At 52.1% G+C, this 17830-nt stretch overlaps 1 protein-coding gene across 1 annotated transcript in view; it reads right to left on the bottom strand.

The window, feature by feature from the left end:
* The window catches only part of prss59 (serine protease 59, putative), a 114818-nt gene that overhangs the window by 23898 nt on the left and 73090 nt on the right, over window positions 1–17830 (bottom strand). The window contains exons 5-7 of the mRNA XM_072474522.1: window positions 12647–12761; window positions 5127–5328; window positions 1882–1972 (exon numbers count right to left, since the gene is read on the bottom strand). Coding sequence (XP_072330623.1) covers window positions 1882–1972; window positions 5127–5328; window positions 12647–12761 — 408 coding nt within the window. The remainder of the gene's footprint in view (window positions 1–1881; window positions 1973–5126; window positions 5329–12646; window positions 12762–17830) is intronic.

The raw sequence follows: 17830 nt of genomic DNA, 5'->3' as shown, positions 1-17830 counted from the left end.
CTGTCATTACTTTTCAGTGTTATTTATGCTTTACTTTGGTGCTCTTCATTAAGTCACTGTGCCTTCTTCTCAATCTCTTGGACCACTGACGGAGATGATGTTGACATTGTCATGTATTGTGACAGCTTGCTAGGAAACATGCTTTCCTCAGTAAAGATGTTGGCTGGGATTCTCCCTTTTGGGGACTAAGTCACCACGCCCGGCGGAAAACAGGCGAGAATCATTCCGGACTTTCTCCTTGAAAGGTTTTTGGAGTTTTCTTTTTCAAGTCCAGGGTGATTCTCCGTTTTCCAGGGGGCTAGCATGGACCCGGCGTGCGTCCCGCAGCTCTGGCTGCCGGTGGGGCCCTGCTGTCAAGACTGCGTGACCGTGCATGTGCACAGCGGCTGCAAGCGGGTCCGTGCATGCGCACGCCGGCCCATTTCGGCGCAGGCGCCGCCGACATGGCAGACCCACACAGCGGGCCCGTGCGGAGGAAGGTGGGTCCTCCGCAGATCGTGATAACCCGCCGATCAGTGGCCCCCGATCGTGGGCCAAGCCACCGCTGAGGCCCCCCCTGGAGTCAGATTCCCCCCACCCCCCAACAGGACCGCGGCCGCGGGTCATAGCCCCAACGGGTGGTACCAGATGTAAACCACGCCAGTGGGAGTTCGGCCGGTCGCCTGCGGGGAATTGCCACAGGGGCCTATTTCAGCGGCCCCCCGACTGGTGCCACAGCGACTGGGTGGGCGTGATTGGCGCCGATTCTCCAGTCGCCGGAGAATCGGCAGCCCGGCGTCGGAGCGGCATAGCGGGAATTTCCCGCACCCCCAGCGATTCACCAACCCGGCGCGGGCTCGGAGAATTCCCCTCATTTTTTCGCTCCAATCCTTTAATGTAGTTGGGGTTAATTGTTTCTTCATCAGTTGTGTAGACAGCTGGATTACCAAACTTATCAAAACCTTGCGTGGTTAAATGGCCTGTTACTTGCTTGAGAAGTGTGAAGCTCATTATTGGTAGGGCAGCACAATTTGCTGCATTTGTCACAAAGAGAATCAGGGGCGACATTCTCCGACCCCCCGCCGGGTCGGAGAATCGCCGGGCGCTGGCGTGAATCCCGCCCCCGCCGGTTGCCGAAGTCTCCGGCACCGGATATTCGGCGGGGGCGGGAATCGCGCCGCGCCGGTTGGCGGGCCCCCCCGCTCGATTCTCCGGCCCGGATGGGCCGAAGTCCCGCCGATAAATCGCCTGTCCCACCGGCGTAAATTAAATCACCTACCTTACCAGCGGGACAAGGCGGCGTGGGTGGGCTCCGGGGTCCTGGGGGGGGCGCGGGGCGATCTGGCCTCGGGGGGTGCCCCCACGGTGGCCTGGCCCGCGATCGGGGCCCACCGATCCGCGGGCGGGCCTGTGCTGTGGGGGCACTCTTTCCCTTCCGCCTCCGCCACGGTCTCCACCATGGCGGAGGCGGAAGAGACTCCCTCCACTGCGCATGCGTGGGAAACTGTCAGCGGCCGCTGATGCTCCCGCGCATGCGCCGCCCCGAGATGTCATTTCCGCGCCAGCTGGCGGGGCAACAAAGGCCGTTTCCGCCAGCTGGCGGGGCGGAAATTCCTCCGGCGCCATCCTAGCCCCTCAATGTTGGGGCTCGGCCCCCAAAGATGCGGAGCATTCCGCACCTTTGGGGTGGCGCGATGCCCGCCTGATTGGCGCCGTTTTGGGCGCCAGTCGGCGGACATCGCGCTGCTTCGGGAGAATTTCGCCCCAGATTCTTCCAAGTAAAACGCACCTGTGTTTTTGTCACATTTTAAATGCATATTTGCCCAGGATTATTGTGCATTAATATTCCTCATTCAAGTTATCAATAGAAACAGACTGGAAGCAACTTAGAATTCAACTTACCTGAGAGAAAAGCCAGAAAAAGGCTGCAGCGATGAATCGGTTGACTGATAATAACCAAATTCTGTACATGACTGATAGGCCCACTGCCTACCTGGAATAGGAAAAATGCAGTTCAAATATGTAAGCAGATTAAAAAAAAACATTTGTCTAAGCTTCTCCTGTGGCCTGGTGGGTAAGTACACAACTGGAGCAATACTAAACCAAATAGTTCAGATTTGGCTCCTAGTCTGTGGTGAGCCAGTTAGATCAGCAGTTTAATGCTACAATTGATCTCAGTGCCTGTGAGCTAGCAAGAGGGATCAAAAATGTTTCCTGCTTCTGACCAGAATCCAAAGAAGCCTCCTACAAAATGCACATCTGTCAACATTTTTATAAGGACAGTATGAAGCGCAATCATTACTTCCAAAAGTTGAGCATCTTGCCAACACAAACTGTCTACTCCAGACTTGCAAATGTGGGATAACCACCCAGACGTCTAATGGACAAGGAACAGATTTCCAGAAGAAGGTGGCATCTTCAGCAAAGAAAGGGAGAAATTTTGTGGGACAAAAGAGAAAAAAAAAATAGCAGTTACCACTTGCAATGTTGATACGTTCTAGTTTCACAATCTTTTCAAAGACTTTGTAATACGGACATTTAAATGTGGGAGTGAGAGTGAAACAGCACAAGTCTCCTGACTGCAGTTCTGGCACACACACATAATGCAGCATTTCTGAAACGGTAGCATCATTTACTTCTCAAGCTGGTCACTCAAAATACAAAAAAATGAAGAATCATATAACTCAGGAACTCTGCACTTTAAATTAGAAAATACAAGAGATATCATAAGAAATAGTTGAACACCACACTACCTGGGATTTTCTGTTGCCGTGTTTTTGACCGCTCTCCAAATTTTCCCATCCCTCTTGCCACAATGCCCGTCGCTGATAGGACTGGAAAATCCCACCCCTAATTTCCTTTTATGTTATGTTGTCACTTAGACTGGTATTGGTTTTTCAGAAGCCAAATGAAAAAAGGGATTTAGTTTCTGAAGATAAAATATTGCTATAAAGACCTGAAAGTCATCTATCACTTTTTAAATGATAATTTTGAGAAGGCTGTTAATACTGTTTCTACTAAATAATGAAAAAGACCAAATCATTTCAAAGAGGCTGTTATGTTGCATTTAATGGGAAATAAATCATGAAAAGGAATATTCATTCATCTAATGTGGTTTAGCTTTGAGCTGTTAATTGTTAATTAACATCCCTCATACAGCCATGCACCCAGCAATGCTCAGTCATAGTTGCCATGCTGAGTTGATCAACTCAAACTGTTTAACAATTTAAATATGTTAATGTTGAAGTCAGATCCCTAAAATTTAAATTTAGACTCTCACAATATACACAAGGTATCCACTGCACAGTAATTCAAACTCCAAAGTAAACCTTCAGTCTAACATCAAGAGCCAATCTAAAAGTAAAAGTTATGATATGATTAAATTAATTCAATTCAATCACATCTCCTCAAATGAGTAAAATGCAAAATGTTTGATGAAAAAGTTAAACCCACAAAATACTTCCATACCTGAAGCAACCCAAGCACCCAGTATATCATGGATGCAACATTGCAACGCAGAATACAAAGTGTGAAACATAGCAACAATGTGCACCTTATTGTGGCTGCCATAGTTGCAAAGGCTAGGCAAATAAATGAATTTTCTTCACAGCTGATACATCTTGGGCGGGATGCTCCGTCGCGCCGTGCCACATTTCTGCCTCACCATGCCGGCGGGATGCACCATTACGCTGGCCGGTCAATGTAGTTTCCCATTGTGGGGCAGCCCCACGCCGTCGGGAAACCCCCCGGGCGTTGCTGAAATGAAGCATCCCACCGGCGGAGAATTCCGCCCATTATATTTCTGTCAAATGTAGTTCCCTTGTTAGGGCCTCTATAGAGCTTATCAAAAGTATAAGTTGGCTTGTATATAACTGAAGATGACCAGATTTGGATGATTGGTCAGCTTTTCACCAATCAGGAGCAGCTTTCTGTAAAATAGTTTTCTTTCGCAATAAGCAAATAGCAATAAAACAGGGGGCAGAATTTCTCATTTTGTTTCCCATTTTGCTCAGGCATGAAAGGCATTGTGCAGTATGTCGGCTGCACTGTTGGCTTTTCTCACCATATTTTCCAACACTTTGATAAAAGAAAATGCTTGATGAAGCTCCCACTCCATCACACAGGCTCTAAAAGGCCCCACCAGAAACGTCGGCTTTCCAGAGGTTGGGATGCCATTTTTAAAGAGCACCCTGATTCCCTAATTTCCAGCACTAAAGATAAAAACCAATAACCCCATCATAGACATGGAGACCTCCCATCACGCATCACCCCCCCCCTCCCCCATGCCCATAGGAACCCCTCACCCCCAGTGCACATAGGAAACCGCCCCACTCATGGATCACCCCCAGAGGAAGCCCCTTGGCACTGCTATTGATAGTGTACAGCCCCTGTCTTTATCTCCCCCTGGGGTCTGTACATGCCTATGCGCCACTTTGTGGTCACTTCGTCAGGTTCACATTACTCCAGACCTGTTGTAAACCTCGCCAACGTCGCCCTCATCGGCGAGGGGGGAAATCTAAATGCAGTGGGAATGATACAGTGGGGAAGCTCGCTAAAGATATGGTAATGTATTTAAATGAGATTCCCAACCTACTTGGGTGTGAACTGTGTTATGTTACTGGTAGGGGAGGGGAGGGGGATGCAGAGACAATCACGTTGTGAGATTATTCTTGTTTTTGGCCTCTCCTGAGATTTGCACCCATGTTTAATCCCAGCATGGTCTTGTGTCTGTTGAGAGGGTTATTAAGTATATGGCGTTCATCATCCTTTGCCAACCAGCAACATTTTTCCCCATCTCTTATTTTTACAGGGTTTTCCCAGCACCTGGCAGCCATAAATGAAGTCCTGAATCAGGACTTTCAAATATTGTCAGTACTGTAGAATCCATCCTACATTACAAAATTCAAGATTCAACAGCACTGCCATTCTATAAATGTGACCAAGGCCTCGGCATTGCGAATTAACTGGCTCAGTTCCTACAACAGTAAGATATAGATTAAATAACTTCAAAAAATTTCAGCAGCATCTCAATAAAAATTGGGTCAATTAAATAGAAAACTGTTCATTCCTCCATTATTTTTGAATGCCAAAACACTATAAAACAGATCTTGATAAAAGCAGTTTTTAAGTATTGATTGCTTTCCTACTTCCATCTGCTGCAGGTGCAGCCCAGGAGGTGTTCAACATATCAGATACAAACTTGCTGTAACTTGCATCTACACATTTCTCTTCATATGTCTTCAGTAGGAGGTGTGAAACCTTTGCATATCTCTCGTAAGGTATGCCCAGTGATGAATTCTCCATTATAGTACAGAGCACGTCAATGGTGATGTTAACACCTTTTGGGTCCTGTTTACAAAACATCCGGATAAATCATTATTGACCCTTAAAAGAAAATGCATGAAAAAGATTAAAAGATGACAACTGCCTATTTAATTCCTCACTCGTCACCCTAATGTTCTTTAGCTAAGAAAAGGCTGAAGATTGGCCTAATGAAGATCTTCAGAATTAGGAAGAGGGTAGATGTAAAGATACTGGGGGTGATTTTCAGCCCATGATTGACGCAGGGAGAATGGCGACATAGGCAGAAAATCGGGAAACACGATCTTTCCAGAGAGAATGGGGGAACTCGATTCTCTCCGGAAAGATAGCGGGCGCAATTCTCCACTCCCACGCCGGTTGGGAGAATCGCCTGGGCTGGCAAAATTTCCAGGGACGTCGGTCCGACGCCCTCCCACGATTCTCCCAAGCGGCGGGAACGGCCCGGTTGAGTTTTGCGGGCCGCAGGCCGGATAATCGCCGGAGACACCCAAAATGGCGATTCTCCGGCACGCCCGCTATTCTGAGGCCCGGATGGGCCGAGCGGCCAGGCCAAAACGGCGGGTTCCCCCCGGCGCTGTCCACACCTGGTCGCTGCAGTCGTGGGCGGTGCGTGAACGCTGGGGGGGGGCGGCCTGTGGGGGGGCGAGGGGGGATCCTGCACCAGGCTTCACCTGGAATGTGGGGTGGCCCGCGATCGGTGCCCACCGATCGTCAGGCCGTCCTCTCTGAAGGAGGACCTCCTTCCTTCCGCGGCCCCGAAAGATCCGTCCCCCATCTTCTTGCGGGGTGGACTTAGAGAGGACGGCAACCACGCATGCACTGGTTGGCGCCGGCCAACACGCGCATGCGTGGATGACGTCCTTTATGCGGCGCTGGCCGCGTCATCTATGCGGCGCCGCTTTTACGCGGGCGACAAGGCCTGGCGCGTGTAGATGACGCGGCCCCGATACTGGCCCATTGTCAGGGCCTGAATCAGTCGAGACCGGGGCCGTTCCGCGCCTTCGTGAACCTCGACGGCGTTCACGACGGCGTGGCCACTTCGGCGTGGGAGTGGAGAATCCCGCCCAGCGTTTCCCGATTTTCCCTGCCCCTTGCCACCGAAGTCACGAGTTTCATGGCCACAAAGGACGGGAACCTCATTAAAATACATCTGGCTCCATTTTATTATTAATGGGCCTCCCTTCCACATGATCTCCCTTTACATAATATTGTGATGTAATATTATAATATTAATACCTCGCCGACATAACGGCACGTCGGCGAGGTTTGCAACAGCTTTTCAAAAACGTGAATCAGTCGAGGGGATCCCTCCGGGGAGTCGGGCACTGCCCCCAGCACTGCCCCCTGGCACAGAGTTGCACAGCCAAGTCGGCCAGGTAAAGCAGTGCCACTCAGTTTTTTCTTTAAAGAGAATCAGGATCTGAAGTGAAAACTGATCTGTGCAACTGGAGAGCAACACGGCAGTTTTCAGTCTGAGCCTGACACGGCAGTTTTCAGTCTGAGCCTGACTCTTCGAAAAAATATGGCACGGTTCCGCTCGTTGTTTCCAATTGCGAGGAGTCCAAAACTAGGAGCCATACTTCTTTGCAAAAGAATCTGCTATCATATGGCATAGCGGAGATAAACAGCACGGATACATTTAAAGGGAAGCTGGATGAGCATAAATGGAAGAGGGAAATAAAGGTACATGCCGATCTTGTCAATGAAGTACAGCAGGGGTGACTCATGTGGAATATAAACACCGACTTGAACCAATTAGGCCAAATAATCTGTTTCTGTTCTAAACTCGAAGTAATTCTGCTTACTATTGCTCCCTCCTTTCCTCTTATCTTTGCCACTGTTCACACAACAGCCAAACGCTTCCATAATGATATACACATTCTCAAGACATTTCAGTAGGCCATCACTAACACGCCCACCTTTCTCGCAGAACAAGCGGGCATGTAGTGTTCAGGAGCAGATGAGGACAGGAGGAAGGTGAGCAATAGCATTGTGGTTAGCACAAGTGCTTCACAGCTCCAGGGTCCCAGGTTCGATTCCGGCTTAGGTCACTGTCTGTGTGGAGTCTGCACATCCTCCCCGTGTGTGCGTGGGTTTCCTCCGGGTGCTCCGGTTTCCTCCCACAGTCCAAAGATGTGCAGGGTAGGTGGATTGGCAATGATAAATTGCCCTTAGCATCCAAAATTGCCCTTAGTGTTGGGTGGGGTTACAGGGTTATGGGGATAGGGTGGAGGTGTTGACCTTGGGTAGAGTGCTCTTTCCAAGAGCCGGTGCAGACTCGATGGGCCGAATGGCCTCCTTCTGCACTGTAAATTCTATGATAATCTACTCGTGTCCTGCCATCACTCCTGTAGAAGGTCCTGAATACTGATAAACACTTGAAGAGAAAGTATTCAAAGGGTATGGAGAACGAGCAAAACAATTAGGCTGGAGCCATTGCAAATTTGACTTTGACTTCAGGGGCGAAATTCTCCCCCAACGGCGGGATGCCCGCCGACTGGCGCCAAAGCCGGCGCCAATCAGACGGTCATCGCGCCGGCCCAAAGGTGCGGAAGGCTCCGCATCTTTGGCGGCCTAGCCCCAACATAGAGGGGCTAGGCCGACGCCGGAGGGATTTCCGCCCCGCCAGCTGGCGGAAATGGCGTTTGTTGCCCCGCCAGCTGGCGCGGAAATGCGGCGCATGCGCGGGAGCGTCAGCGGCCGCTGTCAGTTTCCCAGCGCATGCGCGGGAGCGTCAGCGGCCGCTGTCAGTTTCCCGCGCATGCGCAGTGGGGAGAGTCTCTTCCGTCTCCGCCATGGTGGAGGCTGTAGCGGAGGCGGAAGGGAAAGAGTGTCCCCACGGCACAGGCCCGCCCGCGGATCGGTGGGCCCCGATCGCGGGCCAGGCCACCGTGGGGGCACCCCCCGGGGTCAGATCGCCCCGCGCCCCCCCCAGGACCCCGGAGCCCGCCCGCGCCACCTGGTCCCGCCGGTAAATACCAGGTTTGATTTACGCCGGCGGGACAGGCAATTCCTGGGCGGGACTTCGGCCCATCCGGGCCGGAGAATCCAGCGGGGTGTCCCGCCAACCGGCGCGGCCGGATTCCCGCCCCCGCCCAATCTCTGGGAGTGGAGACTTCGGCGGGGGCGGGGGCGGGATTCACGGCGGCCAACGGCCATTCTCCGACCCCCCGACGCCCCAGTTCTCTTAAAACTATGAATAACAATATTATTGTCCTTGGTCTTTCTGAGGAGAACAATCAGCTCAAAAATTGTACAATGCTTACGTGACTCCGATTTTTTATAAAAGTGAGATACCAACTCAATATAAGCATGTTAAAAATGTTTCAGGGTTGCTGGGTCCGAAACCCCACAATCCGATAACAGCAAAAAACTGACACCTATCAAAATCATCTTTGATTCATAACTCTGACCCACCATGCTACTGCCAAATTACCACACTGCCTTCTGATCTTCTGCTTCTCCTCTTCAATGCCCACTCCTGTACAAAACACTAATTCTGCTCCTGTAGCCTTCTTGAACACAATATAAGTACAACACACACATAACCCAGGAAGCTGCACCTCATGAAATACTGCCAAAGGATCAAAGATTGACATTTAAGGACCTAGGAACTACACGTGACAGTTCTACAAACAATTGTCCAACTGTAGCTTACCCAAACATCATCGCTTACTACCTCTTTTGAACCTAGACCTCGGGTCAGACTAGTTGGGTGGTTATGCTGAGAGATGGGTTGGGTTAAAATTCTTGGTTCCAAAACACTAAATTGGCTTCGTGGGCTGCACGGTGGCGCAATGGTTAGCACAGCTGCCTCACGGCATCGAGGACCCAAGTTTGATCCCAGCTCCGAGGCACTGTCTGTGTGGAATTTGCACATTTTCCCTGTGTCTGCACGTGTGTCACCCCCACAACCAAAGATGTGCAGGATATGTGGCTTGGCCACGCTACAATTGCCCTTTTATTGGGAGAGTGCTGAAAAACTAAATTGGCTTTGGGAGTTGGTTTCAATTTTGAGAAATTGGCTTCAACTATGAACAGTTAGTATCAGAAATAAAAAAAGTTGTATCCGAATATTTAAAAAATCATGATTCTCCCCTACCCGGTGGGGCGGGGGGTCCCGGCGGGACGGAGTGGCGTGAACCACTCCGGCGTCGGGCTGCCCCAAAGGTGCGGAATCCACCGCACCTTCAGGGGCTAGGCCTGCCCCGGAGTGGTTTGCGGCGTGCCGGCCGGCAGGGAAGGTGCTTGGCGCCATGCCAACCGGCGCCGAAGGGCCTCCGCCGGCCGGCGCGAGATGGCGCATGCGCAGGTGCGCCAGCGTGTGCTAGCGTCATACCAGCGCATGCGCAGGGTGGGTTCATCGCGGAGGACCACAGCAGCCGACGCGGAACAATAGAGTGCCCCCACGACACAGACCCGTCCGCGGATCGGTGGGCCCCGATCGCGCCCAGACCACCATGGAGGACCCTCCCGGGGCCAGACCCCCCCCCCAAGAACCCTGGATGCCGCTCGTGCAGCCAGATCCCGCCGGCAAATACCTGGTGTAACATACCACTCACCTTGAGGGGCTAGCCCCGCGCCAGAGTGTTTGGCGCACTGCCAGGCGGCGGGAAAGGCCTTTGGCGCCACGCCAGCCGGGGCCGAAAGGACTTCGCTGGGCAGCGGAATTCCGCGCATGCGCGGGAGCGTCAGCGGCTGCTGACGTCATCCCCGCGCATGCACAGGGGGGGGGGTCTCTTCCGCGTCGGCCATGGTGAAAACTGTGGCCGAGGCGGAGGGAAAAGAGTGCCCCCACGGCACAGGCCCGTCCGCGGATTGGTGGGCCCCGATCGCGGGCCAGGCCACCATGGGGGCACCCCCCGGGGCCAGATCGCCCCGCGCCCCCCCCCCCCCAGGACCCCTGAGCCTGCCCACGCCGCCTAGTCCCGCCGGGAAGAGAGGTGGTTTTATCCTCGGCGGTGCGATAGGCATTCCAGCAGCGGGACTTCGACCCATCGCGGGCAGGAGAATCGCCGGGGGTGGGGGGCTCGCCAACCGGCGTGGCGCGATTCCTGCCCCCGCCGAATATCCGGTGCCGGAGAATTCTGCAACCGGCGGGGGCGGGATCCACGCCAGCCCCCGCCGATTCTCCGACCCGGCGGGTGTCGGAGAATCCCGCCCATGGTTTTATAAAAATAGAAAATTAGAATTAACTTTTTAAAAACCCGAAACGTTGCTAGTTTAGATGGGGATTTTAAATAACAAATGATACTGTTTTTAAAACCAATGGCTGGATTCTCTGCTCAGCGACACCGGAATCGGGAAACGCAATCAGGTGGAGAATCATGGGCGAAATTCTCCGGAAACGGCGCGATGTCCGCCGACTGGCGCCCAAAACGGCGCCAATCAGACGGGCTTTGCGCCACCCCAAAGGTGCGGAATGCTCCGCATCTTTGGGGGCCGAGCCCCAACATTGAGGGGCTAGGCCGACGCCGGAGGAATTTTCGCCCCGCCAGCTGGCGGAAACGGCCTTTGGTGCCCCGCCAGCTGGCGTGGAAATGATATCTGGGGGCGGCGCATGCGTCAGCGGCCGCTGACAGTTTCCCGCGCATGCGCAGTGGAGGGAGTCTCTTCTGCCTCCGCCATGGTGGAGACCGTGGCGGAGGCGGAAGGGAAAGAGTGCCCCCATGGCACAGGCCCGCCCGCGGATCGGTGGGCCCCGATCGCGGGCCAGGCCACCGTGGGGGCACCCCCCGGGGCCAGATCGCCCAGCGCCCCCCCCAGGACCCCGGAGCCTGCCCACGCTGCCTTGTCCCGCCGGTAAGGTAGGTGGTTTAATTTACGCCGGCGGGACAGGCAATTTATCGGCGGGACTTCGGCCCATCCGGGCCGGAGAATCGAGCGGGGGGGCCCGCCAACCGGCGCAGCGCGATTCCCGCCCCCGCCGAATCTCTGGTGCCGGAGACTTCGGCAACCGGCGGTGGCGGGATTCACGCCAGCCCCCGGCGATTCTCCGACCCGGCGGGGGGTCGGAGAATGTCGCCCCAGGTGTCAGCCGAAAATAGAAGCTGGTGCCGGCTGCCCAACGGAATGCCATGCTCCAGTGCCTCGTCAGCGGCGTGAATGCGTTCCATGCCGCACGCCCGCGTGGGCATGCAGTAAATGCCATTGGCATATCATTAACGGGCCGAACCAGCCCTCCCGCAATGCTCCCTCCGCCTGGAGGAATTACCGATGGCGAGGTTCGCTTGTGGTATTTAAAATAGGGAAAAGGTGCCGTGGCTGCTGAGACAGAGAGGGGGGGGATACAAAAAGTGTCCAACATCGCTATAGTGTGCTGACAGTTGTGCCGCTGGCCAGGGGCCTCTGCCAGGACCGGGGTGTGTAGTGGGGGATGGACAGGAGGTGGGCCATGGAGTTGGGGTGGATAGGCACGGACCACCAGTGCTGCAGCCTGCAAGGCAGCCATGCGGCTGCGCACGCTGCTGATTGCCCACTGTGAACTTAGCGCCTCAGATCATATAGGTGCCTCCCCAGGCCACCCCCCTAGGTACCCTCTGGCCCCAGCCGACCAATCAGTGGGATGGGAGTGCTCCAGCACAACAGTGCCATCTTCTTGGCTGGAATGAGGGTATCTTGGGGAGTGGAGTGCCTATATGCAGCTCCTGCTCGTCAGATTCTCTGGTGCCTATCCCGACCCCATCGTATTACATGCCAGCATGCATTGGAATTGCACTAGTTCCACGTGGTGCCCATTAGAATGTCCGGAACCTCTCCAGGACCGGCGCAATAGAACACTCACAATTCAGTCCCAGCGACACCACAGTCTCTCAAACGGAGAATCCAGCCCAGTTCGTATGTCAGTAAGACATGAAAAGGATATGTTAAAAAAGCTGCTTGCCAGAGAGCGAGTTCAGCTAGCAAGGTGATTTTTAAAACATAGGTTAATGCTGACCACTAAATCCAAATTTCTTCTTTTCTAGGACTCCTAGAAAAGGCAATTCAGAAGTAGCAACTGAAGTGTTTCATGAAGATCTTGGTAAGTCGAAAGGTAACATTTACATAGCACAGTGAATTGCATCCTAAATGACAACTATTAGGTTAGTTTAGAGGTTTATGCTGATAACGTATCATATTTAACAATATTTTAAGAAACCATTAAGGTTGGAAAAGAAAGAAAAGCAGGTTTTGCTAAATTCTTGAAGAAACATATTTATATTGAACACATATGTGGTTCAGCTAGTTTAGGTGCAAGGCAAATTTGGCCAGATGCACAGACAGTCATTTACACTTCGGAAAATCCCGCACTCCTATGTATACAAACTAGTACAAATAAATATCACATGTCTGTTGGAGCACTTACCTCAAAAGCTCTGTTGTCCTTATTATATTGGACCACATCCATGAAATTCCCAGCCAATGTCTCCAATAAATAAGCAGAATCCATTTCAGATTTTATTCTAAGTTTTTCGCATAAGCTGAGAAGGTGAATAGTGTATGATTTTTTAAAAAGTATTTTAAAATTCTAAGAAAACAAAGAGCATGGGTTAAAATATCAATTTATATAAACAAGTCCTACTTGAAAAATCATGAACCGTTTTCAATGTTGAATGTTCTTTGTGCCATTCTGTCAGATATTTATCAAGGTTCATTAGAATATTTTATTGCATTTCAATTCAAACTTTTACTGCAGATGAAGAGACATTCAATAAAACACATCACCGATACAGAGAGGAAGTATTCTTTAAGTGATCAACTGGGTTGGCTGGAGCCGAGGCTGGGAGCCCCAGGCTAGCTGAGTGCAGCTAGTCAATGGGAGCTGAGGTGGGGGGTGTCCATATAGTTAGATTAGGGCAGGGGTTAGAGGATAGGATGGTGTTGCTAGGGGGGTGAGGGGGGGAAGTTGTTCTGCTGACGGGGAGGGGAACTGGGCACGGTGACAGTGAGGAGGTCATGGGTGGAGCCGGCCAGGAGGCGGGCCAGATGAAGCGCGACACATGGCTGGGGGGGCTGGCCAAGGAAAGGAGATGGCTGATCGGCAAAGGGGGGGGGGGGCGAAGTGCCCCTCAACCAGGCTGATCACCTGGAATGTTAGAGGGTTAAACGGGCCAGTGAAGAGGGCGCATGTGTTTGCGCATCTGCGGGTTCTGAAGGCGGACATAGTCTTGTTGCAGGAGACGCACCTGGAAGTGGCAGACCAGGTTAGGTTAAGGAAGGGCTGGGTCAGTCAGGTCTTTCATTTGGGGCTTGATTCTAAGACGAGGGGGGTTGCGATCCTGATTAATAAAAGGGTACAATTTGAGGCGGAGGGCACAGTCGTGGATGGGGGTGGTAGGTTCGTTATGGTGAGGGGTAAGCTTGAAGGGTCAGTGTGTATGCCCCTAATTGGGACGATGTGGATTTTATTAGGAGGATGCTAAGGAAGATCCCCGACTTGCATCGCGTAAATTGATCATGGGCAGGGACTTTAATACAGTCCTGGACCCGAGCCTGGACCGGTCAGGCTCAAGAACGGGCAGGTTGCCAGTGATGGCAAAGGAACTGAGAGGGTTCATGGAGCAAACGGGGGGAGCGGATCCGTGGAGTTTTAGCCAGCCGACGGCAAGGGAGTTCTCGTACTACTCCCACATCCACAAGGTGTATTCCTGAATTGACTACTTTGTTGTGAGTAGGGACCTGCTGGCCGGAATATTGGGGGCAGAATATTCGGCAATTGCCATATCGGACCATGCGCCGCACTGGGTAGACCTGCAGTTTTGTAAGGACAGCTTTCAGCGCCCACCATGGAGGCTGGAAGTTGGACTACTCGCGGACGAGGCGGTGTGTGAGAGGCTGAGGAAATGCATGTGGAATTACCTGTAGGTGAACGATACTGGAGATGTCTCGGCAGCGGTGCTCTGGGAGGCGCTGAAGGCAGTGGTGAGAGGGGAGCTGATTTCAATCCGGGTGTACAGGGACAGGACAGATAGGGCAGAGACGGTCCGACTGATTAAGGAAATTCTATGGACGGACAGGAGTTACGCAGAATCCCCAAGGCCAGTTACTCAGGAAACGACAGAGGCTGCAGGCCGAATTTGGGGCGCTGACTACAGGCAAGACTGTAGAGCAGCTTAGAAAGGTAAAAGGCGCGATTTATGAGCATGGGGAGAAGGCCAGTAGAGTGCTTGCGTAGCAACTGAGGAAGAAGGAAGCGGCTAGGGAAATAGGGAGGGTAGTGGACGGGGAAGGTAATCTAGTGGGTGATCCAGCAGGGCTGAACAAGGTCTTTAGGGACTTTTATAGGAAGCTGTACACCACCCGGGGGACCGAGGGGGATGAGGCGATTCTTGGACGGACTGACCTTCCCAAGAGTGGGGAAGGGGTTGGTGGACGGACTGGGGGCCCTGGTCAGGATCGAAGAGGTGTTGGGGGCCTGAAGCTCATGCAGTCAGGTAAAGCCCCAGGGCCGGACGGGTATCCGGTGGAGTTTTACAAAGAATTTGCCGGGATAGTGGGGCCGGTGCTGGTCAGGGTCTTTAACGAGACAAGAGACCGAGGGAGTTTACCCTCGACGATGTCGCAGGCCACCATCTCGCTCATTCTGAAACGGGATAAGGACCCGGAGGCCTGTGGGTCATACAGGCCGATCTCTTTGATTAACGTAGACGCCAAGTTACTGGCCAAGATTTTGGCGACCAGGTTTGAGGAATGTGTAGCGGATGTAATTGTGGAGGACCAAACCGGGTTTGTAAAGGGGAGGCAGCTGGTGGCCAACATAAGAAGGCTGCTCAACGTGATTATGATGCCCCCGGAGAGTAGGGAGGTAGAGATAGTGGTAGCCATGGATGCTGAAAAGGCTTTTGACCGGGTCGAGTGGGATTATCTGTGGGAGGTACTAGGACGGTTTGGGTTCGGTGGGTGGTTCATTGACTGCGTTAGGCTATTGTATCAGGCCCCGGAGGCGAGTGTAAGGACGAACAGGATGACATCGGACTACTTTAGACTGCACTGTGGGACAAGACAGGGCTGCCCTCTCTCCCCACTGCTGTTTGCGCTGGCCATAGAGCCGCTGGCAATTGCACTGAAAGCTTCTGGGGGCTGGAAAGGGCTGGTCCGGGGGGGAGTGGAACACAGAGTCTCACTATACGCGGATGATCTGCTGTTATATGTATCGGACCCAATAGTGGGGATGGACGGTATTATGGCAACCCTGAGGGAATTTGGCTGGTTCTTCGGATACAAACTGAACATGGCTAAGAGCGAGTTATTTGTAATTCAGGCGAGGGGGCAGGAGAGTAGGCTGAAGGAGTTGCCATTCAGGCTAGTGGGGGAGAGTTTCCGATATTTGGGGATTCAGGTGGCACGGGACTGGGGCAGGTTGCATAAGCACAACCTGTCCCGACTGGTGGAACGAGTGAGGGAGGAGGTCCGGAGGTGGGATGCGCTCCCGCTGTCATTGGCGTGGAGGGTGCAGACTGTTAAGGTGATGATTCTCCCGCGGTTCTTGTTTGTTTTTCAGTGTCTCCCCATCTTTATCCCGCGGTCCTTCTTTTAGAGGCTGAATAAAATTATTCTGGGATTTGTATGGGCAGGGAAGTCCCCGAGTGTGAAGAGGGTGATGCTTGAAAGGAACAGAGGAGAAGGGGGGCTGGCGTTGCCGAACTTCAGCAACTATTACTGGGCGGCCAACAGAGCGATGATAAGGAAATGGGTGGTGGGAGGGGGCGGTTTGGGAGCAGTTGGAGGCTGCTTCATGCAGGGGCACTAGCTTAGCAGCCCTGGTCACGGCACCGCTGCCGCTTTCACCGGCATTGTACTCCACCAGCCCGATAGTGGTGGCGGCTCTTCGGATCTGGGGCCAGTGGAGGAGGCATGTAGGGGAGGTAAGAGCAAAACAGATGAACTCAGAGCACAAATAGAAATAAATATTTGACAACCATTCCAGAAACATGACTGCAGGATGAGATAACCTGGAAGCTGAATATTGAAGGAATGTGTTATTTAGAAAGGACAGGGTTCTAGGAAAAGGTGGAGGCAGTGTATGTTTTGTCCATACCATTGGCGATGAGGCATATGTTTTCGATCGCAGCCGACAGTGGTTGCAAAGTGAGGGAGGAACAAAGAAACAATTGAGAAAGCAGAGAAGCTCCTGCAAGAGTTGGAATCATTTAAACTGTTTGGAAATACCTTAAATTGGGAAACTAGACCGACTTGGCCAAGAGGTTAAGTCTTGAAGTCAGGACATCAAACGGTTCCGTTTCTTCTTTACCACGAATGAGATCACAGGTGAGGACCAGCAGAAGGTGGTACCTCTGACAGTTTAAGGACCGCAAACATATAATGTGATTCGGAACCTCACATCCCTGGACTCTAAGACCTTTGACCAGATAGTGAAATTGGATAAAGAACATTACAACCCAAGGTCCTCAATGAACATCAGCTTAACTCTGCAATGAGTCACCAGGAAGAGTCTGTCTCAGTCTTTACCAGCTTGCTGAGCACTGAGTTTGGGATCGCGCTTAATAAGACCATAAGACCATAAGACATAGGAGCGGAAGTAAGGCCATTCGGCCCATCGAGTCCGCTCCACCATTCAATCATGGCTGATTTCAACTCCATTTACCCGCTCTCTCTCCATAGCCCTTAATTCCTCGAGAAATCAAGAATTTATCAACTTCTGTCTTAAAGACACTCAACGTCCCGGCCTCCACCGCCCTCTGTGGCAATGAATTCCACAGACCCACCACTCTCTGGCTGAAGAAATTTCTCCTCATCTCTGTTCTAAAGTGACTCCCTTTTATTCTAAGGTCCTAGTCTCCCCTGCTAATGGAAACAACTTCCCTACATCCACCCTATCTAAGCCATTCATTATCTTGTAAGTTTCTATTAGATCTCCCCTCAACCTCCTAAACTCCAATGAATATAATCCCAGGATCCTCAGACGTTCATCGTATGTTAGGCCTACCATTCCTGGGATCATCTGTGTGAATCTCCGCTGGACCCGCTCCAGTGCCAGTATGTCCTTCCTGAGGTGTGGGGCCCAAAATTTCTCACAGTATTCTAAATGGGGCCTAACTAATGCTTTATAAAGCTTCAGAAGTACCATCCCTGCTTTTATATTCCAAGCCTCTTGAGATGAATGACAACATTGCATTTGCTTTCTTAATTACGGACTCAACCTGCATGTTTACCTTTAGAGAATCCTGGACTAGGACTCCCAAGTCCCTTTGCACTTCAGCATTATGAATTTTGTCACTGTTTAGAAAATAGTCCATGCCTCTATTCTTTTTTCCAAAGTGCAAGACCTCGCACTTGCCCACGTTGAATTTCATCAGCCATTTCTTGGACCACTCTCCTAAACTGTCTAAATCTTTCTGCAGCCTCCCCACCTCCTCCATACTACCTGCCCCTCCACCTATCTTTGTATCATCGGCAAACTTAGCCAGAATGCCCCCAGTCCCGTCATCTAGATCGTTAATATATAAAGAGAACAGCTGTGGCCCCAACACTGAACCCTGCGGGACACCACTCGTCACCGGTTGCCATTCCGAAAAAGAACCTTTTATCC

The sequence above is a fragment of the Scyliorhinus torazame genome, chromosome 14 (genome assembly GCF_047496885.1).
Source record: "Scyliorhinus torazame isolate Kashiwa2021f chromosome 14, sScyTor2.1, whole genome shotgun sequence".
Taxonomy (NCBI): Eukaryota; Metazoa; Chordata; class Chondrichthyes; order Carcharhiniformes; family Scyliorhinidae; genus Scyliorhinus; species Scyliorhinus torazame.
Note: the sequence above shows the minus strand (reverse complement) of the source record. Positions and strands in the feature narration are given on the sequence as shown.